Source organism: Sceloporus occidentalis, unplaced genomic scaffold (assembly GCF_023333645.1).
Source record: "Sceloporus occidentalis isolate IW3139 unplaced genomic scaffold, rSceOcc1.0.p SCAF_3, whole genome shotgun sequence".
NCBI classification, from domain to species: Eukaryota; Metazoa; Chordata; class Lepidosauria; order Squamata; family Phrynosomatidae; genus Sceloporus; species Sceloporus occidentalis.
The window spans coordinates 95,057,844-95,078,865 of NW_028316983.1; the positions used below are offsets into that span (position 1 = coordinate 95,057,844).

At 38.9% G+C, this 21,022-nt stretch overlaps 1 protein-coding gene across 1 annotated transcript in view; it reads right to left on the reverse strand.

Annotated features, from left to right (window-relative positions):
- Positions 1-979: 979 nt before the first annotated feature.
- The window catches only part of LOC149316449 (vitellogenin-1-like), a 55,841-nt gene continuing 35,798 nt past the window's right edge, over positions 980-21,022 (reverse strand). The window contains exons 21-34 of the mRNA XM_089518698.1: positions 20,415-20,634; positions 17,247-17,368; positions 14,325-14,816; positions 14,168-14,224; positions 11,661-11,762; positions 9,480-9,686; positions 8,139-8,281; positions 7,901-8,039; positions 5,617-5,746; positions 4,655-4,853; positions 3,423-3,517; positions 2,841-2,935; positions 2,565-2,721; positions 980-1,199 (exon numbers count right to left, since the gene is read on the reverse strand). Of these exons, the coding sequence (XP_089374824.1) occupies positions 1,153-1,199; positions 2,565-2,721; positions 2,841-2,935; positions 3,423-3,517; positions 4,655-4,853; positions 5,617-5,746; positions 7,901-8,039; positions 8,139-8,281; positions 9,480-9,686; positions 11,661-11,762; positions 14,168-14,224; positions 14,325-14,816; positions 17,247-17,368; positions 20,415-20,634 (2,205 nt within the window). The 3' untranslated portion in view covers positions 980-1,152. The remainder of the gene's footprint in view (positions 1,200-2,564; positions 2,722-2,840; positions 2,936-3,422; positions 3,518-4,654; positions 4,854-5,616; positions 5,747-7,900; positions 8,040-8,138; positions 8,282-9,479; positions 9,687-11,660; positions 11,763-14,167; positions 14,225-14,324; positions 14,817-17,246; positions 17,369-20,414; positions 20,635-21,022) is intronic.

Here is a 21,022-nt window from a genome sequence, read left to right on the forward strand (position 1 = left end):
CTTTGATTGAACCATCTCAGAAGATCAGAAAGGAGGAGAGAAGCAACTACATTATAGTTAATGGTAATGTCTATAATATTACTGTCTTTTAAAAAAGAGCTTGGAACATTAATTAAGAAAGCAACTTGTTATGTTTATCCAATGACATGATCAGATGACTACCATTACAGTCTCTATGCTTGGAAGCTCATTTTGTTGCATGTTCCAATCCAAACATTGTTACTATTACTCTTGTTTTTGTATTTTTTGAGGTAAGACCCCTCCAAGGCCTTCACAAGTATAGTGGGCCCTGCAGCAATCATCTCTACATGCCACTGTAAACTAAGCTCCTTACTTTTTCCTTAAACCAAAATACCAGTCACATGGGACCTATCCAATTTTTTTTGTGAAGCTTAAAAGTGGAAAGCCTCCTGGAAGTGCCAATGGTAGAATCAGGAGCTCCACAGAGCTATATCTGTAAAACACCCTAAAGCTATGCTGTTCAAGTACTATAGCTTTAGGAAGTTCTAGCTGTGCACCTTTAAGTACACCCAGAAATTCCTCCCCAGATTACTATTAGTTTTAGAAGGAACTGTCATGGGTGGCTTGGATTTTGATTTGGAGAATGAGGCCTCAATTTTCAACATCAAGGATGTTTGCTTCACACCATAATGTTTGGCAATCATTACAATTACAAGGAACTAGTACACTGTTACGATTTAATGTGTTATTGCTGATCTCTCATTTATGTGGGAACTAAGACTACTGCTATCTTTATAAAAGCAAACTGTGTGTCTTGTGAGTGTGCTACGGTCATTTGTGAGCCATTTACTGATAAACTATATCAATCTCTTTTTAGTTTGAAAGATCTTGAAGTTCTTGAAGTGACTAAACACTAATAAACAATGAATGATTATAACATATTTGCAATCTGCCTACTTTAGGCATAAGAAACAATAATAAAGACATGTCTTTTTATTAAATGCACAATGTTTTTATTATGAACTTCACAAGGTATACAACACATTTAATTTAAATTAGTTTATATTAACATTAATTAATGCATATATATTTTCATAGGTTTTTACGTTCTTCATGAGGCCATCCAATTGCCCAGTTAATAGGAACTTGTAAAGGCAGTTTTCAAAACGTTCTGCCTATTATCCCTCAGAGTTATGCTGCTGCTGCCTTCTCAAGCTCAGGTGAAGTTGGTGCATTTTCTGTTGGAAAAGTAAGGTCCACCATCAATACATTACTAGAAAAATTCAAAGTAATATGAGGATTAAAGATCCTCTTATGAAACGAACATATTAATAACACATCATAAATCCAAGGCCTTAATCCAATTGCTAATTCTAACTGAAATAGACTCACCAAATCAATTGCTGAATGGTAAATCAAAATATAGGGAAAGCACATTGATTCAGTGGATCTACTCTAGTTGGAACTGATAACTGGATTTGTGTCCAAATGATTAGATAGACAGATATATGATTTTTAAAAGCTATTGTAGGATTCTCATTTTCACCATTCCCTTTATAAGCAGAGTAAAAAATATTTTGTCACTCTTTTCTGAGTTTTATTCACACTGTTTTTCATGGTCAACTGGCATCCAAACTGGAGTAGAATTAGTCCTGTACTTAACAGTTAATTCAACTACAGTTGTACTGGTTCAATTGAAAATAAAACCCCTAGGTATTATTGTACTCTAGAGGTGAAGCAATCAGGAAGATCTGCTGTATCTGATAAGTATGCTCACTGAGCTCAATACCATTCCAAGCATCTAATTCATGATATTTCATACTTGAACCAGTGCTACCTGATATCTGATAACTATCCTTGCTTAGAAGTTACCACTGACATGAGGGAGTCTGGAGAAAAAATTGCTTATGCCTTTTGGATCAATTCCATTAAGTACTGCAGCACTGGGGACTCCATTTCTCATGTTTCCTGATAGCACCTGACTCTTCTGAGTGCTCAAACAAACAAACAAACAAACACGCAAACAAATAAACAAACAATAAATCCATGAGCTTCAAGGCCTCAAAGCCTCTGTAATTGTTGATGTCCTCCAAAACAGTATTCTCCATTGCCACATAATGGCACTTAGTTGCAATTAGTTATCTGACTAAGTTTTAAGAAGGGGGGAAATTAATGAGAATGATATGTAGCAGTTAGATTTTAATTTATACCCTGAAAGCCAGGAGCCAGAAACATCACAATCTCTTTCCTAGCTATTATTGCATGGAATAAAGTGATCTACCCCTTACCAACTGTTTATAATAAAGAGCACAGTTCAAGATTGATAATTTAGGACTAATGCTTTTTTAGTTAGATTCTGGAAACAAGACATCGTTGGTCATTGTTAAGAAAGGTGGAAAAATCGATCTGTAATTGTAGGTCTTACCAGCTCATTTTTTAAGTGGGTGGGGTGTTTCACCCTGCTACTATTGTGTAAACTGAATGTCTGCTTATGCTACAAGCTACTGGCAGTTGTATGTGTGATGCCAAAAACTAAACCCATTGGATGAAATATTTGCTGTATGTGGTATTTGTTGCTGCTACAGTTTTCTAATTTAACTGACCTGTAATACAGTTGTCTGCTGATGACCAGGAATGAAAAAAATCAATGTCATTTACAGCCAGCTCTTGATTTGGCATCAGACCTTCATTTCTTTTTTCTCCATTGTTGTCTCCACAGATTCCACAGGTATTACCTTTCATCTTTGGGGCAACTGTAACCTGCACAGATAATAGATCTTTGCTATAGATATTCATGATTTTCCCAATTGTTCAATGTAATACATTAAAGGAAAGAAGCAGAAGATTCTAGTACAAAGGGAACAAACTGGTGGACTTACTCTCAGTAGATTACCATTATATGTCACATTCACTAAACCGTATTCTGGAGCTTCAATGGCAACAGTGGTATTATTTCTGTAAATTTTAATTTTTGCTGCAAAGAGATGGGATAGTTTAGAATGGTTTGCTTAATTCTAAAACAATAATACTTTTCAACAGAACACCCAAAAACGCAGAAATTTTATTTACATATACATTATATACATTTCTTCATGCTTTTGGTCAACAAAATGGGGACAGTGGCACAATTGTACTTTCCCCCACTAGATATCTGAGATGCTTTGAGATTGCATCACAACAGCTTCTACTAAATTCACTGTCCAAATCTGTCCATCCAGTTAGTAGGCATAATGCCCAACTTACACAGCAGGAGTCACAGCTTTATTGATTTACTGTACACTATAATTTCAAAATTACATTCTTGTGTTCTTAAAAGAAGGCCTTTCAATAAAACTTTGGGGAAAAAATCCCATTCTTCCCAGTCACTGAGATTTGCTATTCATTCCAGCTAGAGTAGGCCAACACAAGCCATTTAAAATCTATGGTAACTGAAGAAGAAATTATGATGTAAGATTTAATACCTGCAGAATCTTCATGCATCAATTTGTCCACTAGTACTGCTTTCTCATTACATAGCACAACGATTGCATCCAATGAATGTAAGACTTTGATGTAACTTAGATGTTGAGAAAAAAAAGTAAAAGGTGTATTTTGTTAGAAGGATGACAAACAAAAATCTTGATGTTAATGATTAGCTTGTGTCCACCCTGCCATCACAACTTCCACTAAAAACCTATAGTAATGATATTTGAACTGCTCCTTCTGCCATTGTTGCAGCCTGACCTGAGTGGACAATATCATGATATACTAAAGTACTCACAGCATGAGAATCTGATCTCATACAAATTAAAGAAAGCAACTGAATCTTATGCAGACTGGATTCTGTAACTCAGTTGTGCATTATTGCAAAGCCAGTGGAGGTCTACTAGTATGGACAGGCAATACAACTGATTTCTAGCAACAGGCCATGTTACATGTCTTTTTTGATATAGTTGCCATTACTAATGTTACCTCTTTATGCCTACTGGAAAACCCTTCCTTCCTTTTAATAATAATAATAATAATAATAATAATAATAATAATAATAATAATTTGTTTTATTTATATACTGCTATTCCAAAGATCATAGCGGTGAACAGCAAGTAAGCTAATTAGCAAGTAAGCTAATTTTAGATAGTAGTGGTGACCATTCATCTATTTTGACATATTTCTATCTAACACTGTCAAGTTTTAATATAAGTTCACAAAGACTATGCTATTAAAATACGATGAAAAACTCGGCTCAGCTGTCTAGCTGGAAAGCAAACAGCCAGATGGAGCTGAAGGAAGATGCCTTTCATTGATACAATCTGAAGAAGAGAATAAAGATCTTGAAAACCATGCAGAAAATGTAGATGTATTCCAGTTCCATGTCAGGAATCTGGCAAGAGCTTAAACTCTAAGAGACCCCCAGAAGGCCTTGTAACATGCTGTGCTGTGGTCTGCCAGAACAGAGTGATACTCCTCACTGTGTTGCTCAGAATGAGAGAGACCAGCACATTTTCTATGAAGCCTTTGGGACAACCCCCTCAGCCCATTGTCCTACTCCATCTAAACCTATTAGGTTTAATAGCTGGGGCTAAAAATTATATTTAGACTACAGAAAATAGCAACACTTTAAATCATCACTTTGAAACTGTCCCGAGAAAACAAATGGAAATAAAGTCTAATACCTATTTTCATCAGAAAGGTATTTACATTTGTTAAAACTTACACAGTAGTCAAATTGAGGTGAATCTCTCTTGGAAGTTTAGGATTGGACCTGCTTGTCCATAAACGGAATTTTGGTTTATAATTGGCATTTTTGTTGCAGTCTTGGACAACTAGTAGGTCACAATCTTGGTTTCTGAGGGTAGTGTTGAATATCTTGTCATCAAAGGTTACGACCCTCTCTTCACCCACCTCACATACAGCTGAGAAGATAATAAACACCATCAGTGTCAGATTCAACAATGAACATAGGCCTAGTCATCTAGTTGCTACTCAGGTAAAAAGTCTAAAAATATTTTCTCTCCTTGGACTTAGGTTTCATTCTTTCAGTGGTGTTGAATCTGTGGATTTGCAAGATCTCATGTTTTGTTCAGTAGTGAATCACAGCAGCTATAGACAAACAAGAAAGCCACACAAAGGTTTAAACTCCTTATATTAAGGCCTGTTACAGACTGCCAAAATAAAGCTGCTTCGGGTCTCTTTGGAGGTATGCTGTTTAAATGATGTATGGGTCCTAAGAATCCAGAAGCTGCACCAAAGCTTCACTCCAGTGCTTAGGAATGGAGCGTGGCTTTGGCGCGACCTCCGGATTCGTAGGACCCATGCATCATTTAAACAGCATACCTCCAAAGAGACCCGAAGCAGCTTTATTTTGGCAGTCTGTAACAGGCCTAAGTCTCATTAAAAGATTTACATCTGACCAGACATGCATAAGACTGCACTTTCAAAGTATTAAAGCTGAAAATAGAGGTTTGGATTCAGTCTTAGTCATATTTAGAGTAGATGCACTGAAATCAGTTGGGCTTAAATTATTTATGATTTCAACGGGTCTGACGTCTCCTTGAAGGACAAGTAAGGCTGGATTTAATCTCAGATGTATGCAGAGATTCTTCTACTGTAAACTAAGGGACACCTAAAGTTCACAAATCCCAATACTGGTGTGGTGTAAAATCAGTATTCATTTACCTTGATCTCCTTGGGCTAACCATGAAGCTAAATCTAAAACGTTGAAGGTTATTTGAGGAGGCTGGTAATATGCAACTGGAACAACTGGGAGAATAAATGGAGAACAGAGACCATCCTTGTAAAAGGTTTCCTAGAAAGCAAATATTGAATGTGTTAAGATCAATGTGGCTAAAGACAAAAGCTTGGATCTTGACTGAACATTTATCAAAAAGACTAACGTATAAACAGTATTTAAATTTCTGGAGCTCACAGTTTTAAACATTAAACTACTTTAAATGAACCCAGTCTAAATGCAACAAAAACCCAAGAAAATTCATTTTCCTCCAAAAATGTCATCAACTGTCCAAGAACATAAGGTCTGCCTCAAACCTTTGGAAAAATATATCTTTCCATTTCTGACAAGATTTCTACCTTAATCAAGGCACATATCCATAAGTCAAAAAAATAAACACTTTCAACATTTCCAAGAATAATCAAGCATTTTAAAGTGAAGCAGCTGGAAGAACTACTAATATGTAACAGGTGAGGAGAACTTTTATATTTTGAAGTATTTTGGTCTACTGCTCCCTCAACAATCATCCAACATAACTCATGGCAAAGGACCATGTGAGCTATAATCCAAAACGCATGTAGGATCAAGGGATCCCAACCCCTGAAACATATGAAAAGGACAGGATAAAGACTATGTGACCTATCATGTACTTTTTAGTGCCTTCAGAAAAAGGTCCTGAGAAGTAAAACACTCCTCTTTCCTGCTTAAAAACAAACATCTGCTATAGCAGAGATGGGAATTATGCATCCCTCCAAATGTTGTACAACTGCAACTGCCAGCAAGCCTCCCCATTGGCTGTACTGGCTAGGGCTGATAGGAGTTGTATTTTAATAACATTTGGAAATCTGTGCAATTGCCAGACTTCCTCTACAGAAAGTGAAGCATTTCTACACTGATTACCAGCACCATGAAGAAAAGTGAAGCAGAAGGGAGCTACAAATATTAAAATTATAGGGAAAATGATAATTATGGCGAGGTACAGACCGCCCAAAAGGGCACCTGGTTTGCTCCACGGGGAAGCTGCAGCCTCCAGACTGTGGGACTTTCCCGCGGAACAAAAATAACCCCCCAAAAGTGGGTTCTTCTTGCGGCACCATAATGCGTAAATGGCGCACTCGCAACATCATTATGGCACTGTGACGTGTGGATGCTAGGCATATGTTACGTCAAAATGGCTGCGCCCATCTATACAGGGTGCCACCATTTTGACGTACGGAAGACATGCTAGGGTTGCGAGGTGTCTGTAAGAGACGCCCCGAGGCAACCTTAGCATGTCGCCAGGATGTGCTATGGCACCGGTCTGTACTGGGCCTATATGATGCCTTTTAGCCATATAGAAATACACTTGTCCCTCCATATTCACTAGGGTTAGGGGCACAAGACCCCTGTGAATATGGAAAAACTGCAAATAACAAAAACACCATGTTTCTACCTGAGAGGACACCTCTCTAGGAATCTCTAGGTCCTCCAGTGCAACTCTATGGTCAACGTTCAACAGACAAAGACCATAAAACTGCGCTGGAGGAGCTAGAAAGAGTGTTCTCTCTAGGATTCTCTAGGTCTTTCAGTGCAACTTTTAGTTAAAGTTGACCATAGAGTTGCACTGGAGGAGCTAGAAATGCCTAGTAGAATGTTCTCTCTAAGAATCTTTAGGTCTTTCAGTGCAACAATTAGTTAAAGTTGATCATAGAGTTGCATTGGAGGAGCTACAAAGGCCTAATAGAGTGTTCTCTCTAGGAATCTCTAGGTCTTTCAGTGCAACTTTTAAAGTTGGCCATAGAGTTGCACTGGAGGACCTAGATATTCCTAGAGATAACATATTAATAAAATCCGTGAATAATCAAATCTGCAAATATCAAATCTGCAAATATGGAGGGATGAGTGTACACTCAAAATTGAGCAGAATTGTATGCACTTTGTGTGTACTATAAATGTATGTTAGTGGACTTAAACTGGGTATGACTACTGTACAACTGACAACACAGTTGGTACAATAGGCCTGTGATCACCTGTTTCACAATGGTCAACAATCTTCTGCCCTCCCTAGTCAAATATGAGAGTTCACCTTACATAAATTTCCATACTTTCTGATTTCACAGGATGCACAACTACTTGAGCAAAAGTCCTTACTGTTGCTTAACATATATACTGCTCATTTATCTTCCATTTAATCACCTGAAGCCCAAAATCAAACTATACCAACTTTTTAAAGAAGGAATATTGAGCACATACCCCAGGAATTTTAAGGATCATAGCAGTTGTATATGGAGATGAAGCAATCATTCTCAGCATCACCTCACGGGAAGGATTTTTCTGATAAACTGCTGAAAAGCCTGAAACATAGGCAATACCAGGAAGGAATTCCATAGCCCTTGATGAAATCAAGATATGAATAAGAGAATTTGGTCAAATTCTTTCAAACCTCAAAGTCCAGCAATTAGGATAATGAGAAACTTTCTGGTTGTTATACCGAGAAGCATGTTCCTTGAATAAGGTTGGAAATTTGGTCCACTTCATGTTCATTTGCAAGGCAGCATGTCTTGCAACTTGGCCTCTGGAAACCTTCATTTCAATTCTGTAATCCCGGCATTCATTACCCCAGCTCATGTAATTCTTTTGTAGGAAGTAAAAAAATTAAATTAATGTTATAGGAATGAAAGCTAATTACCTGCATGGATTAATGCACAACTGCAGTGGTAGTCATTAACATAACACTAATGTAATGAATCCTATTGGTAATCTGAACTAGAGTAGACTGGGGATATAAATCCACATACATTTTATTTTTGTGGGCAAGAATGAATAACCAAACAATTTTTCTTTCCATTGTACTATCTTCAAGGATTATTTACATTTCAAGATTTATTCTGCAAAAATCAATATGTGGGGTCTCTTCTGCTCCAAAAAACAAGATTTTCTGAGCATAAATGCTGTTTTATCTGCAGAAATTAATGCTTTATGCAGTGAAAACATTTATATGCAGAAAATATCATTTTCTCTGCCCTCCCCCCATGAAGAATAAACCTTGAATTGTGATGATTTGTGTCCCTCCAGGATTTTATTTATCAGGGTTGCTTGAAACATGGGAAACCCTTTTTTTTGGGGGGGGGGGAATTAGAGTATTTATGAAAATTATTTCCATCCTTAGAGTAAATCCATGGAATCAGCTGTTGAATTCTGAGTCAACATTTAGGTAAATCCAATTGATTCAATAGATCTACTCTAGCTTTGTCTACCAATTGGATTCAGGTTATTGTATTCAACATATTGATGGATTTCAGAACTATTACTGTGGACCCTGTGCCTATCCTATAACAAAATGCCATCCCTAAACTGTAGAAAATCCATGCTTCCTCATAATCATACCTGCTGAGATCTGCCAAGCTACAACTGGCACTTATGGGGAAATTAATTCTTTCAAGCACAGATATAATTCCAGTCAGTCATTACTGTATCAGATTCAAGAATTTTTGAGAAACATATTGCAGAAGAAATTATTCAGATTTGCTAATATTTTTTATTTTATAAATATCTCAGACAGCTGCTAGTGCCTCCAGGAATGCCATTGACTTGGAAGAATGGAGAAGGCTTTCACTTGGGAGTGATTTATAATCCCAAACCAGTTATTTTTCTGCCTTTTTTCAGTGCCATGTTTTGTTCTGCCGCAGCTGTTGCTTTATGATTATCATTTTTAAAAAATATATATTCAGAATAATTGTGTAGCTTTGGAGGTGTTGCTGAAAATTCATTTCACATTGCAAAAATGAAACAAAAATAAACAAAAACCATAAATGAAAACCAACATCTTTACCTGGAATCTGTAAGGTAACATCTGGCTATCAAAACAGGCCCTCCACTTAGTTTTGGCAAGCTCTGTTGCAACCATTTTGCTGTGGATTTTGTAGATGTCATAATTCATGTACATTGACAATTTGTAGCCCTGATCTTTGTTGTCACGCCTAAGTGCCTGAGCCACAACAGTGAAGTAAGGCAGAAGTTCATTCTCATGATTTTCAGTCTGAAAAACAAGCAAGCAAAGGACACTGTTTCAATGTCTGTTGTGATCAATTGCTTCATTACCTCCCTCTCAGAACTTTACAAGAGCTAACACAATGAGCTGATGACTTATACAAAGGTAGCTTTTAATCTCCTTTAATCTTTGCAGAGGTTTTAAAGAGCTCTTACTCTGCTGCGGCACATTAGATGTTACAAGGACTTTAAATGAACCCAGTCTAAATGCAAGAAAAACCCAAGAAAAATCCATATTCCTCCAAAAATGTCATTAACTGTGCATGAACATAAGGTCTGCCTCAGACCTTTGGAAAAATATATCTTTCCATTTCTGTCAAGATTTCTACCTTATTCAAGGCACATATCCCCTCATCAGCCTGTTTCTGAGTTACTAGATATGACTTTAGACACATGGCTTTGATTGCTATGGAAGCAATGATAACCAGGTTGCTTTAAGAACCCCTATAATTGCAGTCAATTGTATTTCTATGCAATCATATTTTAAAAGCTTTTAATATTTAGGAGAGGTTCAGACGAGATTGACAATAAAGAATTAGTATTTATGTAAATGTCAAAATCCTCTTTGGCCATGTTCATTCCTTTGATTGGGCATCTCCATGTGGATGATCCAGAAGTGCTTTAGAAATGCTTACAATTGCACAGAGTACAGACACTTGTTAGAAATTTTCCTTAATATTTACTTGAAAACATTTTCAGGGAAATAGTCTTCCTATTTTTTAAAAAAACTTTGATGAAATCATTTGAGCATTTTTGCACAGATGGAATTGGTTTCATATTAGTCCTCTGCTATTTGCATTTTGAAAACATTTTCCATTTTGAAAACATGTTGCAAGATGTATTTGCTATATTGGATCACATGGTTTTAAGACTCTACATTGAGTTGCCAACTTGTTTCTGAAAATCCAACATTGTGCTAGTGTCCAACCACTATCAGGAAGGGAAGAGATGCTGAGAGGTCAGGAGTTGATCCACTTGCTGGACCTCCTTGGGTGCAGTTCCAGGTTTGAAAATTAGTTTCTTCCCATTTTGAAAAAGGAAATGCTGTTTTGGAGCTAGAATAGGCTGGGTTGAGGGATAGACTGCATGTGACCAATTACACATGAAAACTTATGGGGGTGCAATTAACCACTTTATTTTTAGTGCCTGGCCCAGGGGTACAAGATCTAGGGAGTTTTTGGTGTTATAGGTTGAATCTTCCTTGTCCAAAATGCTAGGAACCAGAAGTGTTTCAGATTTCATTCTTTTTTTGGGGGTGGGGGGAGGTGGGGGGAGAATTTAGAAAGTCTGTATTTCCATATACATATATAAAGATATTTTGGAGATGGGCTATAAATCCAAACACAAAATTCATTTATGTTTCATATACACTTTATACACAGTCTGAATGTAATGTTATACAATATTTTAAAAATAATTTTGTACATGAAACAAAGTTTTTGTACACTGAATCATCAGAAAGCCAAGGTGTCACTATCTTAGCCACCCATAAAAAAGTTTTAGTTTTTGGAATAGCTCTGATTTTGGAATTCTGGAAAGGGGTGATTTAACATATATTACAACATAATGTATATGTGAAGTTACAATTCCTTCTAAAGTCATAGCTTCCTGATTATTTTATTTACATTATCATAGGGCTGGCAAGGACAGCATGAGTCCAACTTCATTTTCTTTTCATTGTTAACTGACCACAAGTTGGCTTTAAATTTACAGCAATCCTACCAGTGAGAAAAACCAAGAGCCCTGCTGATCAGTAGTTTTGTTAAGGTATTGCAAAAACAGGGCTGTGGTTTTCTTGCTTGAGTCAATCCATGTATGTTGTGGTTGTAGTTTTCCTCCTTTCCTGCTGCCTTCAACTTTACTGAACATCTTTACTGAACATCCAAAGAAGAAAAGCCCACCATCCCGCAAGACCATCTGTTTCGCTGTTTGAGCATCTCTTATTATTACATTTAAAACATACCTGCTGTGAAGGTCTTGATTCACTACTGCTGCTGCTGCTCTTTGTGTCACTGGGACGGCTGTTCTGTGATTCAGAGGAAGATGATGAACTGTCTGAGTCTTCCTGATTTGCAAAATCAAAGAGAGAAGGGGAGTGAGAACAACAGGAAGAAGAGTGAGAGCATTGTGGTCTACATGAAAATGTAAGGCAATATTTTTCTTTCTCTGTCTTGAGTTCTTATTTTTCTAGAAAGATTTCAGAGATACATTGGGAAGATATGACATCTCCGTAGGCCCTAGCAGAATGCTTCCTTCTTTTGGCACTCCAGCCCTGAAGAGAAAATAGCCGTATCTACTTCCAACATCTGAGATAAGGAAATCATGTTGGCATATCAATCCATCTACTACTTCCTAAGCAGCATCTAAAGTGATGCATCATCGCCTTTAGTATGAACTGTCAGATTCCCAGCCTTCCATTTTTTTTGTGTGTGTCAATAGGCATATTAGGAATGCAATTTTAAGAGGTGAAATTCTCCTTATTACACAATTCTGTGAGTTTTCAGGAGGCTATGCTGATTTTCCTACAGCAGAAAAACACCTGTTTCCTTTTTTTTTTTTTTTTAAAGTGATGGGTTTTGTAAGATGATATTAGTATTGGGGATGGTATTATGTCATGTGGATCCCATGCCGAGAATACCATACGGTTTGGGATTTGTCTTATCAGATTGGCAATATATGATGCTGGGTTTATTTCCAGATCAGAGGTCAACAATCAATAGACATATAATAGACATACATGCACAAGAACCCATATGACACTATTCTGATGCACAAGCAATTATGAAAAATATTCATGTACTTGGTATGAAATATATGAAAACTGTACACTGTAGCGGTATGGTACCTTGAGGCTTAATTTGCACTGCAGAAATATTGCGTTTTGACATTGTTTTAACTGCCATGGCTCAGTGAAATGGAATCATGGGATTTGTATTTTGTTGTGGCACCAGAGCTCTCTGACAGAGAAGACTAAAGACCTTGAAAAACTATAAATCCCAGAATTTGATAGATTAAGCCATGGCAGTTAAGGCAGTGTCAAACTGCATTCATTCTGCAGTATAGATTAAACTTTAGACTCCCACAATCCCTTACTACTGAATGGGCCTGATGGTACTTGCTGGTCAAAACATCTAGACAATCAAATGTACTTCAGAATTTTGCTGAGTAACATATTATTATCAACTGGAAAATCTCAACAGACATAGCTAGCTCATTGTAAGTTATTTAGTTATTCTCACTTCTGTTTACCACAATTAATGGTTTTTAAAGTTTTACATACAGCAATTCAATACAAACTAAAATAAAAATTATAAACACAATCCAAAATGGAGTCTCAATTTTTTGTTGCTCTGTTCCTTTTATATAGTTGTTCCTTTTATTTTATCTGAAATTTTATGATTCCACAATTTAGTTGTCTAATTAATTGATGTTACTGTTTTTTGTTCTTGCATAGTTTTTACAGCTAGTCCATTTGTCTTTTGCCAGCAAAAGCCTTAGAAGATTCCCTTCCTGAAGTCTGCTGAATGGTTGCTGAGGACTCCTTATTTTTTGATTTTCATCCACAGATGCAATAAACAGGAGCCATATCATTAAAAGTTCACATAGGAGACTTTTATGTAAATTTGCCATTTGGCAACTTTGTTGATTAGGGAAAAAATGCTTCTCTTTCCATGATGATTATTGGAAAACCCTCAAAGTGCTACAATCTGAAGGGCAAGATTTAATGAGGAAACTGTGTATTCTTCCTATTGTGTGTGTGTATGAGCATAATAAATATACGTTCATTATTGCTGTTGACTGGAAACAACTCTATTAAGAGAACCCTGTGCCCTGGTGGCAGAGTGGTTAAAATGCTAGTACTGTAGCCACAAGGTTGTGAGTTCGATCACAGGGCTCAAAGGTTGACTAAGTCTTCCATCCTTTCATAGGTTGGTAAAATGAATACCCAACTTGTTGGGGGCAATTAGCTTACAAACTGTAAAACAGAGAGTTCAATGATAAGTTATATAGAAATGTACATGCTATTCTAAACCTTAGGTGAAAGAATCATCACTACCCTTTTAGTAGGGATAATTTGCTTTAAGGAAGGGCGAACGTATAAGACATAGTGTTATCCCCACTTTCCTAAAGAAAGTCAGTGTGGTGTAGTAGTTTGAACAATGGACTGCAACTCTGGAGACCAGGATTCAAATCCTAGGTCAGCCATGCAAACTCACTGGGTGACCTTGGGCAAGCTATACTCCTATTTTAATTGGGGGGGGGGGGTTACTATGTATATATGGATATATTTTAGCCTGATTGCTTGGCAAAAAGTGGGATAAAAATTAAAAAAATATTTTATAATTTATTTTATTATACTCTCTCAGCCTCAGAGGATGGCAGTGGCAAACCCCTTTTGAAGAAAATTGGCAAGAAAATGCCATGATGGGTTTGTCAATGAATGATGTGAGTTTCTGGTATGGAACCTACCTGGTTGGGATAGCTTTCTTTGAAGCTGAACACAGACCACTCTAGGCCTCGTATCTTCTGCAAAATTCCAAGAAGAAATGGTTACTCAAAGGAATTCTCACCAATATGTGGATGAACTGCATTTCAGTTGTGGTGGTTTTGAAGAAGAAACACTTACTGGAGGAGAAATGTCATCCAAACTTTGCCTGTCTTGCTTGTCATCAGACGGTCTCCTTCTTTTGCTTGACTGACTCTTGTCCCATTTTGTGTTCTGGTATCTTTGGGTCCTTCTCTTAGAATGTTGGTTGGATCTGCTTTCGCTGGTGCTTTGAGAGCTGCTGCTACTTTCCCTGCTCTCACTGTCCTGAGGGCTGCTCTCACTGCTGCTACTGTCGCTGTTACTGGAGCTGCTACTCCTGCTGTTTCTCTTATTTCTGTCGCTGCTCCTCTCTTGTTGTTGCTGTTGACTGCTGCTACTGCTGCTGCTGCTATGCTGAGGAGATAAAGGCTGCTTCCTTTTCTCAGAGGACTGTTCTTGGTTATGGTAATGCTTCTGACCAGGTTCCTGCTGCTCTTCTTCATACTCATTAATGTCTTTTTCTGTATCCCTAGGCCATCTGGATGAGCTTTCAGAGCTGGAGTCTGATTCATCGCTGCTGCTTGTCATTTCCTGATGGATATATCCAGAAAAAGTCTGTAATTCCTCCTCCAATAAAAATTTATTCTTGTTTAAAATATTTCCAAATGTGTAAGAGACCTTTACTATATCAGATGCACTTGTATAGCATGGAGGGTGCAAGATCTATCTATCTATCTATCTATCTATCTATCTATCTATCTATCTATCTATCACCATCCAAAGATGTCGGAAAACTAAAACAAATTTGCACACGACTGTTATGCAGAATTAATGTACAATGAGAAATATTTTAATGTCAGACCCACAGAGTAATGGAAGATTGGCGGTTATGTTGGCAATGGGGAACATTGATTTTTGTTATGTATAGAATCAGAACATATTTGTAGGTTGGACATTGCATTGTTTTTCATTCTCATTGGAAGTGGGAACTCATTAAAATAACTTTAAGATTCCAAATAAAAATTGACTATGGCTTGGCAACATGAGATCTGGAAATGTCTATGGGACTTAGCACTATTAGCCATCCACTTTGTAATTAGGTCAGCATTACATTTCCAGTCTCTCTCCTTCACGCCAGATGATTAAAAGTAAATACTTTTGTACTTAGTACTTGGATGGGAGTACCACCAATGAATACCAGATGCTGTAGGCTATATTTCAGAGGGAGGAAATAGCAAATCACCTCTGAGTACTCCTTGCCTAACACCAGTGCTTAAAGATCTGCACTGGCTGCCTATTCGTTTCCGGGCGCAATACAAGGTGTTGGTTATAACCTATAAAGCCCCAAATGGCTTGGGCCCAGGATACCTAGAGGACCGCCTCTCCCCATATAATCCGCCCCGCACCCTCAGAACATCTGGGCAGCAGCTATTGAGGGTCCCAGGGGCAAGATTGGCCTCCACATCTAGGAGGACCTTCACCACCTTGGCCCCGACCCTCTGGAACTTGCTGCCCGTAGAGTTCCGCTCGGCCACCTCCCTGGCCCAGTTCAAGAAGGGATTAAAGACTTTCTTGTTCAAGTTAGCATTCCCGGACACAGGCTCCAGTTAGTCTTCCCCCCCCTGACAGCAGTGGCAAGCTGGCCAGAATTGATTTTAATGTGATTTTTTAACTGTAATGTTTCTATTGTATGTGTTTTGTATAATGTTTGTATAATGCTGTACACCGCCCTGATTGCAAGAAGGGCGGTATAGAAATAAAACTTTTATTATTATTATTATTATTATTATTATTATTGCCTAAGAAAACCCTATGAATTACATGAAGTCAACAGGTGACTTGATGCACAAACCTGTGATTCTTTGAATCCATTATTATGCTCCCTCTGGTGGTAGAAATGTGTCATGGGGCCACATGTGTCTAGCAATACTTTAAACAGTACTTTAAAATCAAAGATGGGGTGGGGGAGGCACTCCCTCTTTCCCAGGAACAACTCAATTCCAGAGGCTTGGATTGGTACAACCTTACACTTCCCTTACTGGAATTTTTTTCATATGGATTTTTCTAACTGAAATATTCTGTAAGCCATAGTATTGGCCTCTTAGGAACTGAGGGGCTTTACAAACCGCCCCTTTTCTGGCCGGATCAGGGCCATGGCTACCTCACATTGTGGCCCTGATGCAGCCACTTGAGGGCACAAAAAGGAGCCACAAAAAGCAGCTCCTTTTTGCACCTTCCAAAGGGTGCCATAGCTACAGCAGCATGGCTGCATGGCACCCCTTCGGTGCTGCATCATCTGGATGCAGTGCTGGAGGCATGCCATGATGCTGTGTGCCATCTGGAACAGCACATGACATCATGATGCCCTGGGGGTGAAGTCAGGACCTCCAGCGTCAGGATGCTGTGCCCTGACTCTGCCCACAGGCCGGCAGAAAGTGCCCATCTGTACAGGGCCTTAGGCCAGTTATGCAGCATGAATATGCTGTCGGTCCTTCTTATACACGGATTTTTTTATACATGGATTCAAACATCCACAGTTTGAAAATGTTCAAAAAAGTATAAATTTCAAATATCAAACCTTGATTTTCCATTTTTTTAATAAGGGACACCATTTTGCTATGTCATTATATTTAATGGGACTTGAGCATCCACAGATTTTGTTATCCACGGGAGATCTTGGAACCAAACTCCAGCTTATAACAAGGGTCCACTGTAGAAAGTTTCTCCACAACACAGCCTGCATAAGAGAGGAGACTTGCAACTCTCTTATAGTGAATATTTCTGTGATCTGCATAATCTTGCTTGGTTCAAAATAAATATGCCTGGATGGCTGAATAGGATAAATCATGCCTGTTCAGTTGTTCCATTAGTTTTTTTTTTTTTTTTTTTGTATCAGTGCAACTTTGCATATGGCACATATTCTTCTAAAGCCTTGAAGGTAACAAGAATAAGCAATAGACCATAATTGGTTTGGATGTTGCCACCATGTGTTGATGATCAAAGCACATACTAGAGAAATACCTCAATTCTTCTAATTCTTATTTCCTTTTCTTCATTCCTCAGCAGCCGCACTTTCTCTGCAGCAGCATGGGCACCTCCTTGAATTGTGAATTGTAACTTCTCAATTGGTGCTCTAGTATCATCTGAAATTATATAAATTATTATAGCCAGTACTGTTGCATAAGATCCTTATAATTTATGCAATAAGCTACAATGTCCCAGATACAGAAATGGCACTCTTTATAGACATCCCCACCTACCTATTTGGACCATTGATTCATATGGCACACAGCTGTGTTGCTAAAGCCTACTTGTGACTTTCAGACACTTGTGTGATCTCACTTGAAACCATCACAAAAGTTTGAGAATCATTGCAATACATCTATTAAAGCACATATTGTATCTGTGCTTTTTTTGTGTGCACCAGCTCAGATTTCACTAGGACTTTGCAAACACAGGCAATTTTGGAGGATACAGATCAACAAATCATGTTATTGACATGGCTGGAAAGCAATCAGATCCATACCCTGACACTATAATCGGAAGCCAGGACTTCTACCCTTTGGTTCACAAATTAACCTATCTGCCTGTTACAAAAAGAGGGTAATATTCAGCTCCAGATGCCTGCAAGGGAGTTAGATCTAGATGAAAGTGAACCATACCAACTATGTACACCTCCTCACAGAGGACTGGCACACATATGTCATTATTTAAGCAGAATTATAAGGGTCTGGAGAGTACTAAAGACAGGAACTATTGGCAATTTATGTTATCCGAGTTAATCATTTCATAGATTAAAAAAAGATTTATAAAAAGATTTCAATGTATGTATGGGGATGGAAGACTATACTATATAATCAGAATAAAGCTTAAAAGTAACTTCTTGGACAATAGCTACAACCACAAAATGATAACTTTCCCACCCTCTGAATCAGAGCACATATACTCTAGTCATGGTTACATTTCAAAAAGCAATGGCCCCCAAATAGCCAAATCTAATCATGACATATCTTTGGCAAGCAAATAATCAACTCATTCTATTTATCTATTTATGTTTTCTGGACTGGAAAATAGTCACTGTGGTTTTTAACTGGGGCCTCTGCATCTCAAAGATATTTCTTGTGCTGCTTTTTTGCTCCAGTTAATAATGATAGGGACATTATTATTCAAAGGCGGGATACAAACCGCCGCTTTGCGGCGCTTCCCCGCCGCCGCCGTTTGCTCTGCGCGGGAGCTGCAGCAGCCAAACTGCGCGACTCCCGCGCGGAGCAAAAAAGAAGCTCCATTTCGGAGCTTCTTCTTGCGGCGCACTGATGACGTCGTGAAGCGCTGCTGGCGCATTCGCGACATCATAGGCGCCGCGACACGTCTGGACGCTATGCGTCCAGTACGTAAAGATGGCAGCGCCCATGTGGAAGGGGCGCCGCCATCTTGTACGTATAGGATACGTACTAGGGTTAGGGGGTGCGGAAGCACCGCCCCTTCCTAACCCTAGTACGTATCCTATACGTACTATATGGCGGTTTGTATCCCGCCAAAGTCATTCACTCTCTTTTTAAAACCAAGGGCACGTGGTCTTTTCTATATCACTACACAGGGCCATTTGGTGCTTGGAAACATTGGAGCGGTACAGATGAGAAGAGAGGACATTCTTTTCTTCTCCAGATCGTTGCTGTAGTAACCACACAGCTGCGGCGACAATCTGGCTGAAAAAGGAGGTCCGAAACGGACCTTTTTGCGCCGTCATAAGGGCTGCTTCTGGCTAGAGCCGTTTGGGCACTCTGGCACCCTTACATCACGAGGCTGCGCTGCATGTGGATGGGGCCGCAGCCTTATGATATAAGGCTCGGCGAATGTGGACGCTGAGCCACACCGAGCCCTTATATCACTGCCACCACGCTGCTTCGTGCTGGTATGTACCAGCCCATTAATAGATAAAGCATTGTCAAACTGGATTATTTCTGCAGTGCAGATGCAGCCTATGTTATGATACAGTGCGTCCTTGCCTTACGCAGGGATCCGTTCCGGATCCCTCCGTGTAAGGCGAATTCCGCCTATGCTCAAGCCCCATTGTTTCCAATGGATCTTGTGCACGGCGGCCGCGGCGGCGGTGCGCAGTGCGCAACGGGCACACGCGCTCATTCAATTGAATGGGACGCGCCACCCCTTCCGCCCCGCAAGGCCCCGTAGCTTGAGCGTGTATGCTCAAGCCGCGTATGGCGCGGGCGCGCTGTATATAGGTGTGTGGGTGGCTGTGCATTATGTTATTTGTTTAATTTTTCTATGTATACTTTTCTATGTTTTGCCTGAATGTGTTTATATAATTGTTGTTAAATGGTATAAAATATAAATAAAACACTATAGATGAGAAATATGCATGTACTGCATGATCAAAACATAGGATTGTAGGAGAGGAATTAGTGCATCTCATAACATGTTACCTATATAGTCACAAAGATGTAAATCACAGCTGGCATTCTGGTAAGTAGATAAAGGATGGTAAGCCAGAGTTTCATTTACAGTCACTGATGTCTGAATGTGAACCCCAAACCCAACCTTTTCAGTATGGTAGCACCTCAATGGAAGGGTTTCTCAGGCACTGAAGGCTGGGGCTCTAGGAAATCATGTCTGCAGTACTCCCCCTGTCATGGGGCATCTTGAGACAAGCAGTTGTGACAGGTTCCTGAGTGGTCTCTCCAGCTGTCTGTCTTTGGTGTACCCCATAACCAGGAGAGCACTGTATGATCATTCCCAGTGCCTTGAGTAGAAGCACCACAGAAATACATTGGTTGGGGTGCTGTCAGGCTGCAAAGGTAGAGTTTTCTTTTTGGGGGGGGGCAAGATGGAATTGTTAGATGTAACTACAATGACAGGTCCATTATTATCACTACACCTGATGATGCAGGATGCTTAAGTCAACACTAACACAACACCCACTGATTTAATGGTTCTACTGTAGTGGGGACCTGCAAGTCCTATCTTCCCAGGATTTTAATATTTTCAGAATTCATCATTGGGTAAGACATCTTATGAATAAATGAACTTCAGCAAAGATGCATCATTCATTCTCCATTGTGTTACATATTATAAAGAGATTTTCCAAAGTTACTATTTCACACAGGTCACTGTTTTGCTATAATTTTTTTCCCTATGAGCTACAAATTACATTGGAGTATAACTAAGACTTACCTTGTTTCAGGGTTAATTTTAAAACATGTTCACCAACTATGTTGTACAGAGAGTCACCTAGGATACATCCAGCATATGCATTTGATGATTCAAGGCAAGCCTTACATCCAAATGTACACATCTCAAAGCACATAGTATGTCGAACTGAATCTAAGTGGCGTTCTGATTGTTTTTGAGAATAGATCTTTTCTGTTGACCTGATTTCTGATGCAGGTTCATCCTAGATGGGCAAGAAATATATTGAAGGATGAAAGATCACAACTTCAGACTCCCCCCATCTTTTTGGCAATGAGCAGTAATTCATTTGGAAATAGAGCCTGGCATTCGCTATTATGGATGTATACCATAGAGTTATGCATCCATAACTGATTTGTATTCATGGCCCCTGTAAATTTATGATCATGGCACTATTGCCACGATCATAAAATTACCCAGTCCTGCTGTACCATGTAGCAGCCATCACAAGCAACAAAGATCTGTTCTCCTGTAGATCAGGGCATAGCCTATTGACGTTTCCACCACCCCCTTCTGTGGTCTCCCATGCAAAAATCAGAAACTGGATCCTTGTCACAGCTCCTCCTTACACTGGCTATTGATGGCAGGAGAGG